This window comes from Dendrobates tinctorius, unplaced genomic scaffold (assembly GCF_039654945.1).
Source record: "Dendrobates tinctorius isolate UK_male_01 unplaced genomic scaffold, ASM3965494v1 ptg000019l, whole genome shotgun sequence".
Lineage (NCBI taxonomy): Eukaryota > Metazoa > Chordata > Amphibia > Anura > Dendrobatidae > Dendrobates > Dendrobates tinctorius.
The window spans coordinates 17818-38452 of record NW_027361687.1 but is presented as its reverse complement, the minus strand read 5'-3'; the positions used below and the strand labels follow the sequence as shown (position 1 = coordinate 38452).

The 20635-nt window shown below is 42.7% G+C and overlaps 1 protein-coding gene across 1 annotated transcript in view; it reads left to right on the top strand.

The window, feature by feature from the left end:
- Positions 1-20635, top strand: part of EXD1 (exonuclease 3'-5' domain containing 1) — a gene marked incomplete at its 3' end in the record, with an annotated part of 139771 nt that overhangs the window by 101815 nt on the left and 17321 nt on the right. Inside the window, exon 7 of the mRNA XM_073567291.1 lies at positions 289-347. Within this exon, the coding sequence (XP_073423392.1) occupies positions 289-347 (59 nt within the window). The remainder of the gene's footprint in view (positions 1-288; positions 348-20635) is intronic.

Below are 20635 nucleotides of genomic sequence, written 5' to 3'. Positions count from 1 at the left end.
ACAATATGTCACGAGAAAACAATGTCAGAATCACCGGGATCCATGGAAGCGTTCCAGAGTTATGACCTCATAAAGGTACAGTGGTCAGAATTGTAAAAATTGGCCCGGTCATGAACGTGCAAACCACCCTTGGGGGTGAAGGGGTTAAAAAGAGGCGCTGAGGCACAAGTACCCTTAACTGCTGCTGTTAAAAGGCGTATCGGCGGTCGTTAAGGGGTTAATGAAATTCCATTTAATTCGTGTTTTTAATGTTTTCATTATGTAAAAGCAAGTATTTTTTAATTGCAGGTGATGAAGACATAAATTATATTCTGATAGACCACTTCCAACCAATGTTTGGACCAGCAGTAAGTAAATATAAAATATATAATGATGATTTTTTTTTCAGTAGTTATTATTAAGGGATTCAATAGGATAAAAGCCATAAACTTAGTAGTTGGCTTAGTGTACAGTCATATATTCCATAGGAATATGATCTCACCATCTATTTAAAAAAAAAAAAAGTTCTAACAGTAAGTCCTTTCCTAAACTCCTAATATTATGGCTCTTCTTCACTACCTGCACTATTGACCCTATTGCTTCGCTGTCCCTCTAACTGGCATTACCTGTAATGCCTAACCTCTCTCTTTCATTCGGTTTCTTTCCTTCCTTTTTTTAAATATGTTATCATATATTCTTTGATAAAAGGTAACATTCCTCAACTGAACTGCCCTGATAACTACAGACCTGTCTCTAACTGTTCCGTCATGACTAAACTCATGGGACACTTGGTCCTCTCATCTAGTCTACGATCGTTCTGATAACGCTTCTTGACCCTTTACAATCCAGTTTACATTCTTGACACACTGTGGCACACCAACTCCTCCACACAATACTCCTCTAAATTGATTGCAAGGGTACCGCTCTCTTGTTTGCCTTCCTTTCTCTCTGACCGTCCTTTTGCTTCATATTTCACACGAACCGTGCTAGGATAAAAATACCCTGACTGCATGGTCTCCCCAATGGCGCTTCATTGGCATACACCCCTAGGCCACCTTCTCTTTTCTATTCTCTACACGTAGATCCTGAAGGGTTAATAATGCTTCCTGACAGCAATTAAGGGGTGCCCCTTATCCCCGTCACACTGCAGCCCATTTTCATTTCCGTTTTTTTCCTCCCCTTCATAACTTTTATTTTTCTGTACACACAGTCATATGGGGACTTGTTTTTTGCGGGCGTGTTGTACTTTTGAATGACCGCATTCATTTTACCACATAGTGTAACAGGAAAGAAAATTCCAAGTGTGGTGAAATTGTGAAAAAAACCCCACATTTCTGACATTGGTTTTTGGGAATTGTTTTTACAGTGTACATTTTGTGGTAAAATGATCATGCCATATGATTCTCCTCATCAATACGATTACGGCAACCCAACATGTCCATTTTTTTTTTTATTTGTGATATAAAAAATCTGAAATTTGCAAAAAAATATTTTTGGAGTGGTATTGTCATTTTATAAGACTCATAACGTTTTTATTTTTCATCCGATGGAGCTGTGTGACAGCTTATTTTTTTGCAGGGGTGAGACAACATTTTTATTAGTACTATCTTCTGTTTTGGGATAGATTCTGTTTACGGTGTTTACCAATTGGGTCATTTGTTTTTACATTTTAATATATACTCACACACACATATATACATGTGTATATATGTGTGTGTGTGTGTGTGTATATGTATATATGTGTGTGTATGTGTGTATATATATATATATATATATATATATATATATATATATATATATACAGTGCCTACAAGTAGTATTCAACCCCCTGCAGATTTAGCAGGTTTACACATTCGGAATCAACTTGGCATTGTGACATTTGGACTGTAGATCAGCCTGGAAGTGTGAAATGCACTGCAGCAAAAAAGAATGTTATTTCTCTGTTTAATTTTTTTTTAAATTGTGAAAAGTTTATTCAGAGGGTCATTTATTATTCAACCCCTCAAACCACCAGAATTCTGTTTGGTTCCCCTAAAGTATTAAGAAGTATTTCAGGCACAAAGAACAATGAGCTTCACATGTTTGGATTAATTATCTCTTTTTCCAGCCTTTTCTGACTATTTAAGACCGTCCCCAAACTTGTGAACAGCACTCATACATGGTCAACATGGGAAAGACAAAGGAGCATTCCAAGGCCATCAGAGACAAGATCGTGGAGGGTCACAAGGCTGGCAAGGGGTACAAAACCCTTTCCAAGGAGTTGGGCCTACCTGTCTCCACTGTTGGGAGCATCATCCGGAAGTGGAAGGCTTATGGAACTACTGTTAGCCTTCCACGGCCTGGACAGCCTTTGAAAGTTCCCTCCCGTGCCGAGGCCAGGCTTGTCCGAAGAGTCAAGGCTAACCCAAGGACAACAAGGAAGGAGCTCCGGGAAGATCTCATGGCAGTGGGGACATTGGTTTCAGTCAATACCATAAGTAACGTACTCCACCGCAATGGTCTCCGTTCCAGACGAGCCCGTAAGGTACCTTTACTTTCAAAGCGTCATGTCAAGGCTCGTCTACAGTTTGCTCATGATCACTTGGAGGACTCTGAGACAGACTGGTTCAAGGTTCTCTGGTCTGATGAGACCAAGATCGAGATCTTTGGTGCCAACCACACACGTGACGTTTGGAGACTGGATGGCACTGCATACGACCCCAAGAATACCATCCCTACAGTCAAGCATGGTGGTGGCAGCATCATGCTGTGGGGCTGTTTCTCAGCCAAGGGGCCTGGCCATCTGGTCCGCATCCATGGGAAGATGGATAGCACGGCCTACCTGGAGATTTTGGCCAAGAACCTCCGCTCCTCCATCAAGGATCTTAAGATGGGTCGTCATTTCATCTTCCAACAAGACAACGACCCAAAGCACACAGCCAAGAAAACCAAGACCTGGTTCAAGAGGCAAAAAATCAAGGTGTTGGAGTGGCCTAGTCAGTCTCCTGACCTTAACCCAATTGAAAACTTGTGGAAGGAGCTCAAGATTAAAGTCCACATGAGACACCCAAAGAACCTAGATAACTTGGAGAAGATCTGCATGGAGGAGTGGGCCAAGATAACTCCAGAGACCTGTGCCCGCCTGATCAGGTCTTATAAAAGATGATTATTAGCTGTAATTGCAAACAAGGGTTATTCCACAAAATATTAAACCTAGGGGTTGAATAATAATTGACCCACACTTGTATGTTTAAAATTTATTAAAATTTAACTGAGCAACATAACTTTTTGGTTTGTAAGATTTATGCATCTGTTAATAAATCCTGCTCTTGTGTGAAGTTTGAAGGCTCTAACTTATTTGCATCTTATCAAACCTGCTAAATCTGCAGGGGGTTGAATACTACTTGTAGGCACTGTATATATATATATATATATATATATATATATATATATATATATATATATATATAATATATTGTTGTTATTATTATTATTATTATTATTATTATAATTTTTATTTATATAGTGCCAACATATTCCGCAGCACTTTACAATTAAGCGGGGACATGTACAGACAATAAATTCAATACAAGTTAAGACAATTCAAACAGTGACATTAGGAGTGAGGTCCCTGCTCGCAAGCTTACAATATATATATATATATAATGTGTCTGACTAATATATAAAGCTCAATGTATGTATGTGTGTATGTCCGGGATTGGCATCCGCACTATTGCAGCTACAGCCACAACATTTGGCACAGTCACACGTCTGGACCCCGAGAGCGTCCTAAGCTGTGTTGTGAGGCAAAATTTTAACCCCGCGCATTCCAATTCACCAAACAATTTTGCCCCTATCTACATAATGGGGAAAAAGTGTGTGCGTATCAAGCTCCGCCCCTCATTATGTCACAATGGTTGCCATGGCAACGCTGATGTCATAGGTTGCAAGCCCCGACGCTCGTTATGATGTCATAATGGTTGACTATGGGATGGAGGCTGTGTGATGGGTATATGGGCACTGGACTATGGGATGGCGGATATGTATGATGGGTATATGGGCACGGGACTATGGGATGGCGAATATGTATGATGGGTATATGGGCATGGGACTATGGGATGGAGGATGTGTGATGGGTATATGGGCATGGGACTATGGGATGGAGGATGTGTGATGGGTATATGGGCACTCGACTATGGGATGGAGGATATGTATGATGGGTATATGGGCACGGGCCTATGGGATGGAGGATAATTATAATTTGCTATAACTAACCACAGTTAGTTACTATGCCCGGGCAGCGCCGGGCTCTTCAGCTAGTGTGTGTGTATGTGTGTGTGTGTGTGTGTGTGTGTGTGTGTGTGTGTGTGTGTATATATATATATATATATATATGTATGTATGTATGTATGTATGTATGTATGTATGTATGTATGTATATATATATATATATATATATATATATATATATATATATATATATATATATATATATATTATACACTCAAGGAATTGAACGGAACACTCAAATACCACATCCTAGATATCTCTAAATGAAGTATTCCAGTTGAAAATCTTTATTCATTGCATTGTGGAATGTGTTCAGAACAATAAAACATAACAATTATCAATGTAAATCAAAATTAATATCCCATGGAGGTCTGGATTTGAAATGATATTCAAATTCAAAGTGGAAAATCAAGTTACAGGCTGATCTAACTTCAGTGGAAATGCCTCATGACAAGGAAAAGATGCTCAGTATTGTGTGTGTGACCTCCACGTGCCTGTATGACCTCCCTACAATGCCTGGGCATACTTCTGATGAGGCGGTGGATGATCTCCTGAGGGATCTCACAGACCTGGATTAAAGCATCCGCCAACTCCTGGACAGTCTGTGGTGCAATGTGACGTTGGTGGATGGAGCGAGACATAATGTCCCAGATGTGCTCAATCGGATTCAGGTCTGGGGAACGGGCGGGCCAGTCAATAGTTTCAGTGCCTTCATCTTGCAGGAACTGTTGACAAACTCCAGCCATATGAGTTCTGGCATTGTCCTGCATTAGGAGGAACCCAGGGCCAACCGCACCAGCATATGGTCTCACAAGAGGATCTCATCTCTGTACCTAATGGCTGTCAGGCTACCTCTGGCGAGCACATGGAGGGCTGTGCGGCCCTCCAAAGAAATGCCACCCTACACCATTTCTGACCCACTGCCAAACTGGTCATGCTGAAGGATGTTGCAGGCAGCAGGTCGCTCTCCACGGTTCTCCAGACTCTGTCACGTGCTCAGTGAACTTGCTTTCATCTGTGAAGAGCACAGGGCACCAGTGGCGAATTTGCCTATCCTGGTATTCTGTGGCAAATTCCAAGCATCCTGCATGGTGTTGGGCTGTGAGCACAACCCCCATCTGTGGACGTCAGGCCCTCAGACCATCCTCATGGAGTCGGTTTCTAACCATTTGTGCACATTTGTGGCCTGCTTGAGGTCATTTTGCAGGGCTCTGGCAGTGTAGCTCCTGTTCCGCCTTGCACAAAGGCTGAGGTAGTGCTGCTGAGTTGTTGCCCTCCTACGGCCCCCTCCACGTCTCCTGGTGTACTGGCCTGTCTCCTGGTAGCGCCTCCAGCCTCTGAACACTACGCTGACACACAGCAAACCTTCTTGCCACAACTCGCATTGATGTGCCATCCTGGATGTGGTGCACTACTGAGCCACTTGTGTGGGTTGTAGAGTCAGTCTCATGCTACCACGAGTGTGAAAGCACAACCAACATTCAAAAGTGACCAAAACATCAGCCAGAAAGCATTGGTACTGAGATGTGGTCTGTGGTCCCCACCTGCAGAACCACTCGTTTATTGAGGGAGTCTTGATAATTGCCAATAATTTCCATCTGTTGTCTATTCCATTTGCACAACAGCAAGTGAAATTGATTGTCAATCAGTGTTGCTTCCTAAGTGGACAGTTTGATTTCACAGAAGTTTGATTTACTTGGAGTTATATTCTGTTGTTTAAGTGTTCCCTTTATTTTTTTGAGCAGTGTATATTCTTTATTTTCATTGGGAGGAAAATGGGGATGATTTGAACTTTTTTTTTTTTTCCATATTTTTAAAAGCTTATTTTATTTTTCTTTACTTTTTACTGATTTTGTTAGCCCCCTCTTGAAGATGTGATCATCCGATCGCTTGTGCTACATGCAGCGATGCTTCTACATCGCTGTATAAAGCAGAAGTCACAGTCTCCTTAGGCCTCTTTCACACTTCAGTTTTTTGCCATCAGTCAAAATCCGCCAAAATTTGAAATTGGCGGATCCGCAAAAATGGAATCAAAACGGATGCAAACTGATGGAACGGATCCGTTTTGTTGAGGATCCGCCATTCCAATTTTACGGCGGATCCTCAACAAAACGGATCCGTTCCATCAGTTTGCATCCGTTTTTGCCATCCGTTGGATCCGTTTTCTTGCGGATCCGTTTTTCCACTCCTCCAAAATGGGATGCTCCCAAATATGATTCGCTCTTGGAAAATGCTCTCAAATGTGATTGGATGCTGGAAACTAGGGAGAAATATATCTAGGGTGTTGTGATACAATTTCTTTGAAAGGTTTTAGAGCTAGTGGCAGCGATGGAAGGAGTTAGTGCGAGTCTGGAAGGAGTTATTGCGAGTATTGACAGCTTCTGTGTGGAATTGGATCTTCACTTGAATCGGTTGGCAATTATTGCTATCGAGAGGGAGAAAAGAAGACTGCGAATCCTGCGTATGAGGAGACGGCGCCAGTGGATTCATCCCATTAATGCGCAGAGGTTCACCCGTGGCGTTTTTTCCACACTGTACCTGGAATTGAGGGAGAATTCGGACAAGTTCTTCAACTACGTGCGCATGCGGATGGAATTCTTTGAGATATTGGTGGATCGTGTTGGAGAACAAATCCGGAGAAGGGACACCTACATGCGGTTTTCTATATCACCGGCGGAGCGTTTGATGGTGACCCTTCGGTAAGTTATCTACCTTTTAAAATGTTTCAGATTCTGCAGGCTTTTGTTATGTTATGGCTTGTAGTTTGTATTAATTTTACTTTTTTTCCCTTTTTTTAAGATTCCTGGCAACTGGAGAATCCTTCACCTCCCTCCATTTTCAGTTCCGGATTGGGATTTCCACTATTGCTGGAATTGTACAACAGACCTGCCGGGCATTATGGGATTCTCTACAGGAGGAATACATCCCAGAGCCAACCCAGGAGAGGTGGCTGGAGATTGCAGAGAAGTTTCAAGAAATCTGCCAGTTTCCAAACTGCATCGGTGCCGTGGATGGCAAGCATATCAGGATTGTGAAACCCATGGGATCTGGTTCACAGTTTTACAACTATAAAAAATACTTTTCTATTGTGCTTATGGCCATTTCGGATGCAAACTGCAAATTCATTGCCGTGGACATTGGTGCATACGGTCGTTCTAACGACTCACAGGTATTCAAGATTTCCACCATGGGCCGTCGCTTGTATGGAGACAATTTTAACTTCCCACCTCCAAGACCACTCCCTGGAACAACAGGCCCACCAATGCCTTTCGTGTGCGTTGGCGACGATGCTTTTCAACTTTCTAAACACCTACTGAAACCATATGGTAGTCGTGGACTAACACACCGGTAAAGAATCTATAACTATCGGTTAACTAGAGCACGCAGAGTGGTGGAGTGCGCGTTTGGAATTTTAACTGCCAAATGCAGAGTCCTGTTAACGGCCATGAAAATGAAAACAGAAACTGTGGATGAGGTGGTAAAGGCCTGTGTAATCCTGCACAATTTTGTCCTTTCAAAGGAACCAGTTTCCATCGATGAAAATGTGTATGAAACCACCTTGTGGGATTATGAGGAGCAAACTTTTCAGAGTACTGGTTCAGTGGCAAGAATTAGGGATACCTTTGCAGATTATTTTGTTACACCAGAGGGACAAGTGGACTGGCAAGATGACATGATATAATTTTCTTCATACCAATTGTGAGTAATCTTTTTTTTTTTTTTTTTTTTTTTTTTTTATCTGAAATTTTACCAAGTGTTTGCTTTGCACAAGCATTGTGTTTTACCATGTGATTTGGTTAGTTTTACACTTTGCAGGGTTACCAATTGTTGGGTACCAAGCGTAAAGTTACAAAGTGTTATGTACCTATGTTACCAAGTGTTGTGTACCAAGCGTTTTACACTTTGAAATGTTCACAAGTGTTGGTTATCATATGTTGTGCTACCAAGTGTTTTTTTGTACCTTGTACACCACCGGTGTACTGTGAAATATTACCCAGTGTTGTGTGTTGTGTTAACAAGTGTTGTGTTACCAAGTGTTGTGTTTACCTTTTACACCACTGGTGTAATTTGAATAAAGAAAGAAGCAAAAAATAAACATCACAATAAAGTTTTTTAAAAAAAAAAAGTTTATTTCTGACAATTTGTATTAACTGTATTTTTTTTTTTTTTTTTTCTTAACTTTTTTTGTAACTTTTTTTGGTATATATTACCTTTTTGGTAACTTTGGTATAATTACCTTTTTTTAATTTTTTTGGTATATTACCTTTTTTAAATTTTTTTTTTTTTTTGGTATATTACAAACTATGATAATGTTGGGTGGAGATAGTATTGGAGGGGTTAACAGGGTTGACCACATCGAGGGGGGGGGGTAGGGGACTGGGGAGGGAGTTGGCGAGGACCAGAAGTGGAAGGGGGGTTTAACACATGTGGTTGGGACGGGAGTGGATGGACAGACGAGGTTTGTGGGTACATTGAAGGTGTATGTGGGGGTGGGTATGGGGAGGGCATTGGGGTATAATGCAATGGGGAAGGTAGGTACTGGGAAGAATGGAATGGGGAACTAGAGAAAGGAGAGGGAATGGTAGGAGGAGGGACGGCTGTGTGATGGATGGTGGTGGAAGGATGGACGGGGGAAGGATGGACTGTGGAAGGATAGACAGGGGGAGGATGGACAGGGGGAGGATGAGATGCTTCAGCAAGCACTTCCACTAGAGCATTGTGACAGGCTTGCATCACACGCATCTGCTGGTGAGTACTTAAACCTTCCATTTGCCGGACAACAGATTAAAAAAAGGTATGTCTCGGTGTCTGGTTTGATTCTAAATTTATCTGTTCCATGTATCTTCTGAGTTCCATGATACTTTGATTGATCATGGTCAACCCAGAAGATAACCGTTGTCCATAAGTGTGGAAACCGTGTTGAACAGTTGAGTTTAGATTCAAACAGTCAGACAAGGTCAACCTTTCCTGACTCCTCAGACGCTGCCGGCCAGAACCAAAAGTTGGTCGAGATGTTGCGGCAGTGTCTGAGGGGTGGGGAACAGGGAACAAGTCGTCACCAGCAGCTTCATGTGATGAAGTCTGCCCTGCTGCTCCAGTGCTGGTGGAGGGGATAGAGGGATGAGACAAGAGGGTAGGTACAGAGGGGTCGGATACCTCGATGTGGTCACCGGGGGCGGTCTCACTAGGGATCACTCCAGAGGGACGCAACTCTGATGCAGACTCCCGAGTGCTGCAGATGGTGCTAAAAAAGGAGAAAAAAAAATGTATATTAAAAATATTGATATTTAATTTAAGTCTGCTGAAAAAAAAAATTGGTTAAACATTTCTACTACAGGAATTGTTTGGGGAATATTTACCTTCTGCACGCCATTGTAGATCGCAGGAACGCCAGGGCTTTGTAGTTTTTGTACTGGGGTCCCCGGCGTCCTCCCGACGATCCACTCGGGGTCTGAATCTCTTTGTTGTAGTCCCTCTTGAAGCGATCCCGGAGCGACCGCCACCGTGTGATAACCCTGTCACCTGTGAAGCAAAAAAAAAAAAAGGTTTAGTATTCAACACTTCACATGCTGGAAATATAAGTTACTGAAGTTGTAATACTTACGCACAAAATCCCTGGCCCTCGCATTGAGTTCCTCCCAGTTGTCAGTAACTGAAGAACAGACTTCATCCCAGAGCCGTCGGGTGGTTGGTTGGTCGGCATGAAGACGGTTTGCCATGTTCCACAGCGGCTCCCGGATTTCCACCTCATGGATGAGGTCATCAGTATCAATAATGACACCCTCCTCCTGATGTCTGCGGGGAGCACGCTGTGAAACCTGTGAAGATAAAAAACAAAACAAAAAGCAAAAAATTACATTATATTGAAACACATGATGTTCATTTAAACAATTATCAAAATAGGGTTACTTACCGTTTGCCGACCACCAGAGGCATCACCTTGACGACCCTGGGATGTCCTGGGAGTCACTCTAGTGCGGGCACCGGATTCTGAAGACTGTGGGGGGGAAAAAAAAAAAAAAAAATGTTTGGATGGATGCGTAGTTATGGTGTGTGCACTGTGATGAATGTTTGTGTTGGGTGTAGCATTATGTATCTGTGTATGTGCTAAACTTACAATCTGCGCACCCCCTCAGTGTGTCTCTCCACCCTGCACGTCTCCTCCTGGAAGCTCCTCTGAATCAGCTTCCTGTTAAAACATAATAGGATAGTGTTTTTAACCACAAAAAAATTATTTTAAATAAAAAAAAACAAAATTTTTTTTACCTCAGCTCGCTGATGATGTGAGGGGGAGCTTTCAGGAGAAGACATTACGGCTTGGGGCAGCTGCGTTGCTTCCTGAACTGATCTGCAAGTATAAACACACTTGTTAAGCTACTATACAAAGTATCATAATAAGCTTTCAGGCTTTTATACTTACAGGGAAAACAGTGTTTGGCTGGCAGTCTCTGCTTCGGCCTGGCTGGCAGTCTCTGCTTCGGCCTGGCTGGCCCTCTCTGCTGCAGCCTGGCTGGCCCTCTCTGCTGCAGCTCTCTCTGCTGCGACCCTTTCTGCTGCGGCATTGCTGGTAGTGCTTGAAGTGATCTGCAAGTATAAAGACACTTGTTAAGCTACTATACAAAGGATCATAATAAGCTTTCAGGTCTTTATACTTACAGGGAAACTAATGGTTGCCTGTACGCTGCGGTGTGGCTGTTCCTCTCTGCTGCGGTCAGGGTTGTTTCTGCTGCGGTCTGACCGGTCATGTCTGCTGCGTTGTTGATCCCTGCTGCGGTCTGAATCTCTGCTGCGGTTGGGCTGGCCGTGTTTGCTTGTATGGTGGTGCTTCATTGTGTGAACTGAAAGAAAATGATATGAAAGTTTAAAAAAAAAAAAAAACATTTTGTATGTGTAATTCCCTGAAACTAATTATACGCAATTTTAAGTGTTTGCATGTCTACATTCCCTTATCTCAGAGTGTAACCAGTGATTGAAGGTGTGTAATATTTTGTGTAAACCCACTTTCTTTGTGTTTTGTAACTGAGTGTAACCAGTAATTGAAGGTGTGTAATTGCTGTGTATACCAGTTTGCATTCCCTGAAACTCTCACCGAGAGTGTAACCAGTGATTAAAGGTCTCACCGAGTGTAACCAGTGATTGAAGGCGTGTAGTGTGTAATTGCTGTGTATACCAGTGTTTGCATTCCCTGAAACTCTCAACAGAGTATGTAACCAGTGATTGAAGGTGTTTAATTTCTGTGTATACCCACTGTGTTTGCATGGTTTTGAATTCCCTGAAACTCAGTTGTGTATACCCATTTTTTCATGGTATGTTGCAATCTCACTTTTAACCACACTTGTATACCAAAACATTTTAATTACCTTTATGGTAACTTAATTTTACCTTTTTTAAAATGATACAAAGGAGATTTTTTCAAAACAATTTATTTATTTATTTTTTATTTTTTTTTCCAAAAAATAGGAGCTACTCTGCTCTTTATTTTAAATACCACAATACATGAAAAATAAAAATACGCAAATTTACAACAGATACATTACAAAATTAAAATATTTAAAAAAAAAAAAACCACAAACACACAGCCAGGCTACACACTCCAGGTGTCTTGCAGGTGGAAGATTTGCAGCGGAGTTTGAAATTCTATCAGTCAGGCTGGTGTTTGATGTCTGGTCCGGTGTCTTCAGTGTGGCTGTTGACAGATGTCTGGGCCCAAACCACATACAATACCACTAGTCCCTGCCTACTACCGCACATGAACGCTTGCGATCTGCGCACCCTATCTTTATCATAGGGTGCGCAGATGGTGCGCTGGCAGGATTTTACAGTGTGCTGCGCACTTTTGAAGGTGTGCCGTGCGCGCCAAAATGCAACATGCTTCGTTTGGCGCACAAGGGCACACCTTCAAAAGTGCGCAGCACACGGTAAAATCCTGCCAGCGCACCATCTGCGCACCCTATGATAAAGATAGGGTGCGCAGATCGCAAGCGTTCATGTGCAGTAGTAGGCGGGGATTAGTGGCGGACGTGTGCAGGCCATCGCTGCGCTATAAAGTGCAAATGTGAAATCGGCCTAAATGGTATTGAATGTGGTGTTATTGGGCCCAGACATCTACATCAAACACCAGCCTGACTGTATCAGGCCGGTTTCACATTTGCACTTTATAGCGCAGCTATTTCCTGCACACGTCCGCCACTAATCCCCACCTACTAGCGCACATGAACGCTTGCAATCTGCGCACCCCATACTAAAGATAGGGTGTGCAGATCGCAAGCGTCCATGTGTGCTAGTAGGCGGTGATGACCAGATGGGACGGGGATTAGTGGCGGACGTGTGCAGGTTATCACTGCGCTATAAAGTGCAAATATGAAACCGGCCTTACACCACACAATCACAGCAAGAAATACAATATTAAAGTTGTATGAAAATAACATGCAGTACACATGCAACAGAAAAAAAAAATGGAAAAAAAAAAAAAAAAATGCAACACACACGCGCTCCAGGGGTCTTGCAGGTGGTAGACTTGCAGCTGGGCAGACAGGTTTTATAGCTCTAGTTGAATCTTCTGTCAGGCAGGCTGCAGTCGGATATCTTGCTTGGTGTCTTCAGTGTTGCTGGTGCCGGATTGTCTGGGCCCAATTACACCACATACCATACACCACTCAATCGCAGCATAAAAAATACAATATAATTACAGTTGTATGAAAATAAAATGCAGTACACAAAGGCCTCTTGATAGCTGTGTGGCTGCAGGCTTGGTGGGTGTCTGGCAGGCTGGGTGGTCTGGCAGGCTGGGTGGGTGGTCTGGCAGGCTTGGTGGGTGGTCTGGCAGGCTTGGTGGGTGGTCTGGCAGGCTTGGTGGGTGGATGGCTTGCTTGCTTGCTGTCTGGCTGGCTTGCTGTCTGGCTGCTACTGCATGTCTGGGCCCAATTAGCCCATCTTATATAGTTTTGGGACTGTCTGGAAAAGTATCTTTTTTTTCTGGGCATGCGCAGTGCGATTTTGCGGATCCTGCCGGCGGATTCCGCAAAATCGCGGATCCGCCGCCCATAGGAGCTCATTCTACCGCATGGCGGATGACGGCGGATCCGCCGTCATCCGCCATTTTGACGGCGAAAAAAACGGTTACATGCTCCGTCCCCCTCAGACAGAATCCGCAAAGAATTTTGCGGATCCGCCGAATATCGGAAGCAACGGACGACCATCCGTCAAAATCCGCCACTAATGTATCCCAATGGGGAAAATGGCGGATCCGCAACAAGAAAAAGCGGATCCGCCAATTTCAAATTTTGGCGGATTTTAACTGATGGCAAAAAACTGAAGTGTGAAAGAGGCCTTAGAAGTTCTGCCACAAGCAGGGTTTCAAAGGAGTTGCGTATTGACAAGCACGGGTGTCATCAGCTGATTCCCAGCTGTGATGACAATCCATCGGCGACCCATGATCACGGCAATGGTGCGCTGATGGGTGGAAGTAAGGACACGCATGCTCATCAGAGATTGACAGCAGCATTTAACAGGTTAACCTGCGATTTTTAGCAGCAGGTCCTGGCTGTAATACTCGGCCATCACCTACCGTTTATTGAGCTGGGCTCACTGCGTGAGTCCGCTCCATACGGCTGCTTCTGACTTGCGCCGTTTATATACAGTGCATGTCATGAAGGGGTTAAAGTTACTCTGAAGCAGAATTTGTTTGCAAACAAATAGATTTTGAAAATTTTCTTGAAAAAAAAATTGCTGTTAAACATTTAACTCTAACACCCTAACAAAATAAGTTGTTTGAAAAATAATGCTGCCATTATGTAGAGAAATGGTGAATGTTGTTTACGTTTTTTGTGTAGTATGACTATCTGTAATCTGCCACCGATGTACTTGGGCGTGATGTGTCTGAATGATGTGACCATGGATCTCTATACAAGCACTGGTAGATGGGTTACTCGCTATCCACTCCTCTCTTGCCTGACCAGCTGCATGTAGTTAATCAAGGAAGATGCAGTGGACAAACTTTTAGTTTGACTGTACCTTGACAAATTAAGGTGCAGATGTCAGAAAAAATTAAGGGATGAGATAGAGGTAACAGAAGAACCCCCTCTCCAGCCATAATGCATGATTCTGCCAAGATGGCACTGACCATAAAGAACAGGGTTTGCGAGAACTAGATAGGAGGAGTTACAGAGAGAGAGGGGCATAGTGGGAAATTACCACTGCAATACATGTGAACATATACTGACAATGGCCAGTGGGGATGGCAGCAAATGAAAAGAAATACTGTACAACCATCAAATCTATATATGATGAATGAATCAAGACACAATAAATTAGGCGTATGTCCCTGTAATGGCTGTAAGTGTTTCCAGAGAGTTGGCTGGACAGCACAGACTGGTTTTAGGCTAAAAGCTTTCAAAGTTATAATATTTCTAATTTTTAGTGGAAAAAATCCAGATGCTATAAACTGTGCTTGTGTAGCTAAGAGTGCAGTCAGAGCCAGAGCCAAATGCTATAAGCTGTGCTTGTGTAACTAAGAGTGCAGTCAGAGCCGGAGCTGTGTGCGGGAATGGACGCCAGGTTAGGTTTTAGGTTATAAAAAATAATGGTCCAAGCTCTGAACATGTCACAGAGCACTGTTCAATCCATCATCCAAAAATAGGAGTATGACACAACTGCAAACCTACCAAGACATGGCCGTCCACCTAAACTGACATCCCAAGCAAAGACAGCACTTATTAGAGAAGCAGAATATGGTCACTCTGGAGGAGCTGCAAAGATCCACAGCTCAAATGGAAGAATCTGTCCACAGGACAACTGTTGGTCATATTCTTCACAAATCTGGCCTTTATGGAAGAGTGTCAAGAAGAAGGCTGTTTTTTTAAAAGCAATCTATAAGAAGTCCCTTTTGCAAAATGCCATATAGAGGAGACTGCTAGCATGTGGAATAAGGTGCTCTGCTTAGATTAGACAAAAGTGGAACTTTTTGGGCTGAATGTTTTTACATCATGTGTGGCAGAAAACTAACTGAACATCACCCTGAAAAAAACCATCTCCACTGTCAAACGTGGTGGCAGCATCATTCTGTGGCGAGGATTTTTTTCAGCAGGGAGAGGGAAGCTGGTCAGAGTAGATGGAAAGATGGTTGGAGCTAAATACAGGATAATCTTGGAGGAAAACCTGTAGAGGCCGCAAAAGATTTGAGACTGGGGCGTAAGTTCACTTTTCAGCAGGACAATGACCCTAAACATAATGAAGGAGCTACAATGGATGGTTTAGATCAAAGCATATTCATGTGAGTGGGCCCGTCACAGTCCAGACCTAAATCCCATTACGAACCTGTGGCAAGACGTTTCTGTTCAAGATTCCTGTTCACACACTTCTCTTTCCAGTCTCACTGAGCCAGAGCTCGTTTGGCAAAAATGTCATCCTGCACATGTGCAAAGCTAGTAGACACATGTTCCAAAAGACATGCATCAGTAATTGCAACAAAAGTGGTCCTACAAAGTGCTGGTGGGGGTCTGAATACTTTTTCAAAGCACTGTATGTGTAATTGATTGCATTATATGCAATGCTGGGAGGCGCCGGACCAAGAAGAGCGACACCCCTCTGACCGGACCACCCCGCAGGTGAGTATAATGAAAGTTATTTTTCGCTTCTTCCAGGTCGGGTTGGGGGCAGATATACAGCATTATAGAATACTTTATATCAGCCCTGAAAGTCGGTGACCGTATCGGCCAAACCTGGTGACAGGTTACCTATAAGACGCACTTCTCAATTCTGTACACCTGCGTCTTCATGAGAAGTTGTGTCAGAGTGAAGTTCCCTGTATTTTCACCCTGCATACTTTCCTTTCAGATCCATGCATTAGTATAATTTACACGCATATATTTCCCATTGTGAACATCCGAGTGAATTAATATAATTCTTCTCCCATTCTTTGCTCCCCAATATGTTAATCTGATTACCAGTCGTAAATTTCCATCTGTCTATTGGTGGTTTTTATAATCTGCCCTCTTATTACAGGTTCTGTATGGTGATCAGTCTCCAGTTACCCATTGCAAAGTTTGTGTGTACTCTATAGTTTAATATTATTATATAGGTATTATAAATCCAAGATTGCCCCTGTCAAACTATGTACCGTATGTGTATATACACACAGTCAAAATTGTTGGTACCCCTCGTGTATTGACAGAAAAACCCACAATGGTGACAGAAATAACTTTAATCTGACAAAAGTAATAATAAACACAAACTCTATGAAAATGAACAAATGAAAGTCAGACATTGCTTTTCAACCATGCTTCCATAGAATTTAAAAAAATAAAATAGAATTCATGAAATAAGTCTGGACAGGAGTGATGGTACCCCTGAAAATAATGTGACAAAAGGCAAATGCTAAATCAATTAGCATCACAGGTGTCTACAATCTTGGAATCAGTGAGTGGGCCTGTATAGAGGGCTACAGATACTCATGGTGCTGTTTGGTGACATCGTGTGTATCACACTCAACATGGACCAGAGGAAGCGAAAAAAAGAGTTGTCTCAGGAGGTTAGAAAGAAGATTATAGACAAACATGTTAAAGGTAAAAGTTATAAGATCATCTCCAAGCAGTTTGATGTTCCTGTAACTGCAGTTGCACATATTCAGAAATTCAAGCTCCATGGGACTGTAGCCAACCTCCCTGGATGTGGCCACAGGGAGAAAATTGATCACAAATCAAGAGACGGATAATACGAATGGTAACAAAAGAGCCCAGAAAAACTTCTAAACAGACTAAAGGTGAACTTCAAGCTCAAGGAACATCAGTGTCAGATCTCATCATTCCTTATTCTATGAGCCAAAGTGGACTTCATGGGAGACGACCAAGGAGGACACCATTGTTAAAAAAAAAAAAAAAAAAAAAAAAAATCATAAAAAAGCCAGACTGGAATTTGCCAAACTACATATTGACAAGCCCAAAGCTTCTGGGAGAATGTCCAGTGAGCAGATGATCATATACAGTAGGATGGAGCACACAGCTTGAGGCGTTGGTTGTGCAGGTCGAACTGGAGGTTCCGAATAATATACAAAGTAAGTCAGCCGCACTCAGGAGATGCAAAGAGGTAACTTTGATTTTCATGAATAAGTCACATCACTAATAGCTTCTTATGTGGAACAATTAAACAGCAACAAGTGACGTTTTGACCTCATGTGGGTCTTTTTCAAACATCGCTGTATTAAGACTGTAGAACGCAATGCAGCTCCACAAAGATAGGGAGGCTTAAATGAAGGCTTTACACATGCTGTAGAGATGGGGAACAACCTAAGGTTTCCCAGGCTTGAGGGAGGTGAGGCTGGTAGTCCAGCGGTGAAAGTGCCGTTTGCTATGGAGTGGTGGTGGTGTTTACTTTATATACTATGGACAGATAAGACAAAAATGAAACTTTTTGGCCAGGCACATCAGCTCTATGTTCACAGATGGAAAAATGAGGCATATCAAGAAAAGAACACTATCCCTACTGTGAAACATGGAGGAGGATCTGTTATGTTCTGGGACTGCTTTGCTGCATCTGGCACAGGGTGTCTAGAATCTGTGCTGGGTACAATGAAATCTCAAGAGTGTCAAGGGATTCTAGAGAGAAATGTGCTGCCCAGTGTCAGAAAGCTTGGTCTCAGTCGCAGGTCATGGGTCTTGCAACAGGATAATAACCCAAAACACACAGCTGAAAACACCCAAGAATGGCTAAGAGAATAACATTGGACTATTCTGAAGTGTCCTTCTATGAGCTCTGAGCTAAATCCTATTGAGCATCTTTGGAAAGAGCTGAAACATGCCGTCTGGAAAAGGCAACCTTCAAACACGAGATAACTGGAGCAGTTTGCTCTTGAGGAGTGGGACAAAATACCTGTTGAGAGGTGTAGAAGTCTCATCGATAGTTACAGGAATTGTTTGATTTGCAGTGATTGCCTCAAAAGGTTGTGCAACAAAATATTAAGTTAAAGGCAATCTGTCACCCTATTTTTCGCCTATCAGCTGCCGGCACCGACATCAGGGGCTTATCTACACCATTCTGTAATGCTAAAAGATTAAGGCTGAGTTCACACGTGGCGTTTTTTTCGCGTTTCCGCGGCGGTTTTAACCGCGCGATTTTGCCGCGAAAAATAAGCATCCCATGCATTCCTATGGGATTCCGCAATGCTGTGCTAATTCTGCGGTTTTTACCGCGGCGGAATCGCTTCGCGGTAAAAGCCGCAGCATGCTCATTAATTTGCGGAATCGCGGCGATCCCGCACCCATAGGAATGCATTGTTCCTCTTACTTTCCCGCATGTGGCTGTGCACACCATGCGGAAAGTAAGCAGAACATTTGCGGATGGTACCCACGGTCCAGAGGAGAGGAGACTGTCCTCCAGGCTTTGGGTACCATATCCCTGTAAAAAATAGAATTTAAAATAAAAAATATTGTTATTCTTACCTTCCGACGTCCCACGCAGCCTTTCCGCCTCTCTCCACGCTCCCGGTCCCAGTAATCCTTTGCGAAAATGCCCGCGATGACGTCCGTTCTCGTGGGATCGCGAAGTCTCGCGGTCATTCGCGCGACGTCATCGCGAATAACCGCGAGACATCGCGATCCCGCGAGAACAGACGTCATCGCGGGCATTTTCGCAAAGGATTACTGGGAACGCCTGCGAGGGACGCCGGAAGGTAAGAATAACACCATTTTTTGTTTTTTTTTACATTTTATCTTTTACTACTGATGCCGCATAGGCGGCCTCAGTAGTAAAAAGTTGGTCACACTTGTCAAACACTGTGTTTGACGAGTGTGACCAACCTGCCAATCAGTTCTCCAAGCGATGCTACAGATTGCTTGGAGAACGCTAGCATTTTGCAAGCTAATTACGCTTGCAAAATGCTAGTTTTTCCGCAGGAAAATCGCGGGAATTTAAAATGCGATTTTCCCGCGGAATGGAATTCCGGAATTCTCGCGGTAATTTCCACGAGAGTTCCGGTACGTGTGCACTTAGCCTGAAAACACATGTGACATGCACAAAAGTGAACAGGTCAGTTAGACAGTGTTCACACCACCCAAGGACTGAAACACAAGGAAAAAACACAGTATGATAAACGTGCAAAAATACTCTGCTGTAAAAAATATATAACAGAAGACAGCAAGTGCTAGTATAAGATAATAACAAAAACAGGGTATTTAGTTTTATACGTTTTTTGCAAAAATGTATACTAAGCCACTCCATCAACGTCACGGTATACCCATCTTGGAGCAGTCCTATCTAATGTATTTAAAACCTGATCATGTGAACAGTACCTATATGAGCAGGATTCAGAAAGACGCTTCCTGATGTGGGCACGCAGTGCAAGACGGCTCTTTATGTGCATGTCACACGAGAGGGGCGGGAATCTCCCAAACCTTGCATAAGTAAGGAGCTAATTGATTAAAAACACATGTGATATGTACAAAAGTGAGCAAGTTGGTTGGACAGTATTCACACCACCCTAAGACTGAAACACACAGTATGACAAACGGGCAAAAATACTCTGCTGTCAAAAATATATAACAGAAGACAGCAAGTGCTATTAAAAGATAATAACAAAAACGGTATTTTTTCTTTGTTTTTTGTGTTTTTTCTTAGCTGCTTAGCTTTTAAAGGGCTTCGGTCACACCTAGAACATATAATTTAAGCTAATTAAACAGTTTCAAATAGAGGACTTGGCTGCTATAAAAGTAATTCTTGCCGTCTATATTTCATTGTTCTAGTCACTTTGAAAGCTTGTTTTCTTTAATATGCAATTTAGGAGCCTTGGTTTAGGCATTTCCAAGGAGGGCACAGTGCACCGTTGCGCCTTCTTAATTTACATGATCAGTAGGTTATTATGAGGGCGAGTGCTACCTGAACTCAAACCACGTCTCCATGCGTGCACACTGACTCTGAAGTGGCCCATCGGCACTCTCCAATTACACGTCTCCTTTCATCAAAGAATCCTGTTTGCAACTCCCACTGTCTTTACTGAGGCCACCCAGAAATGTAGCAAGCTATTCCCGAGATTAAGGAGAGGGCGGAGAAGATCGGTTACATTCTCCTCCTGTCAATGTAAATGCCAATTATCAAATATTTTGTGTGATATGACTATTGGTTTTAAAGGCCATGAAATTAAGGCCCCAATTCATCGTGTGCGGTTTTTAAAGTAAAGTTTGCCTGTCTTATTGATGAATTTACCACAAATGCAAAAATCCTTTTTGTTTTTCTTTTGCTTTATTTGCCACTTTTTGAGTAAAATCCCGGAGAGCCCTTTCAGTAAGCTTTAATGTGTTGCAAGTTACAGGTGCTTCTCACAAAATTAGAATATCATCAAAAAGTCAATTTATTTCAGTTCTACCATACAAAAACGTGAAACTCATATGTTAGATAG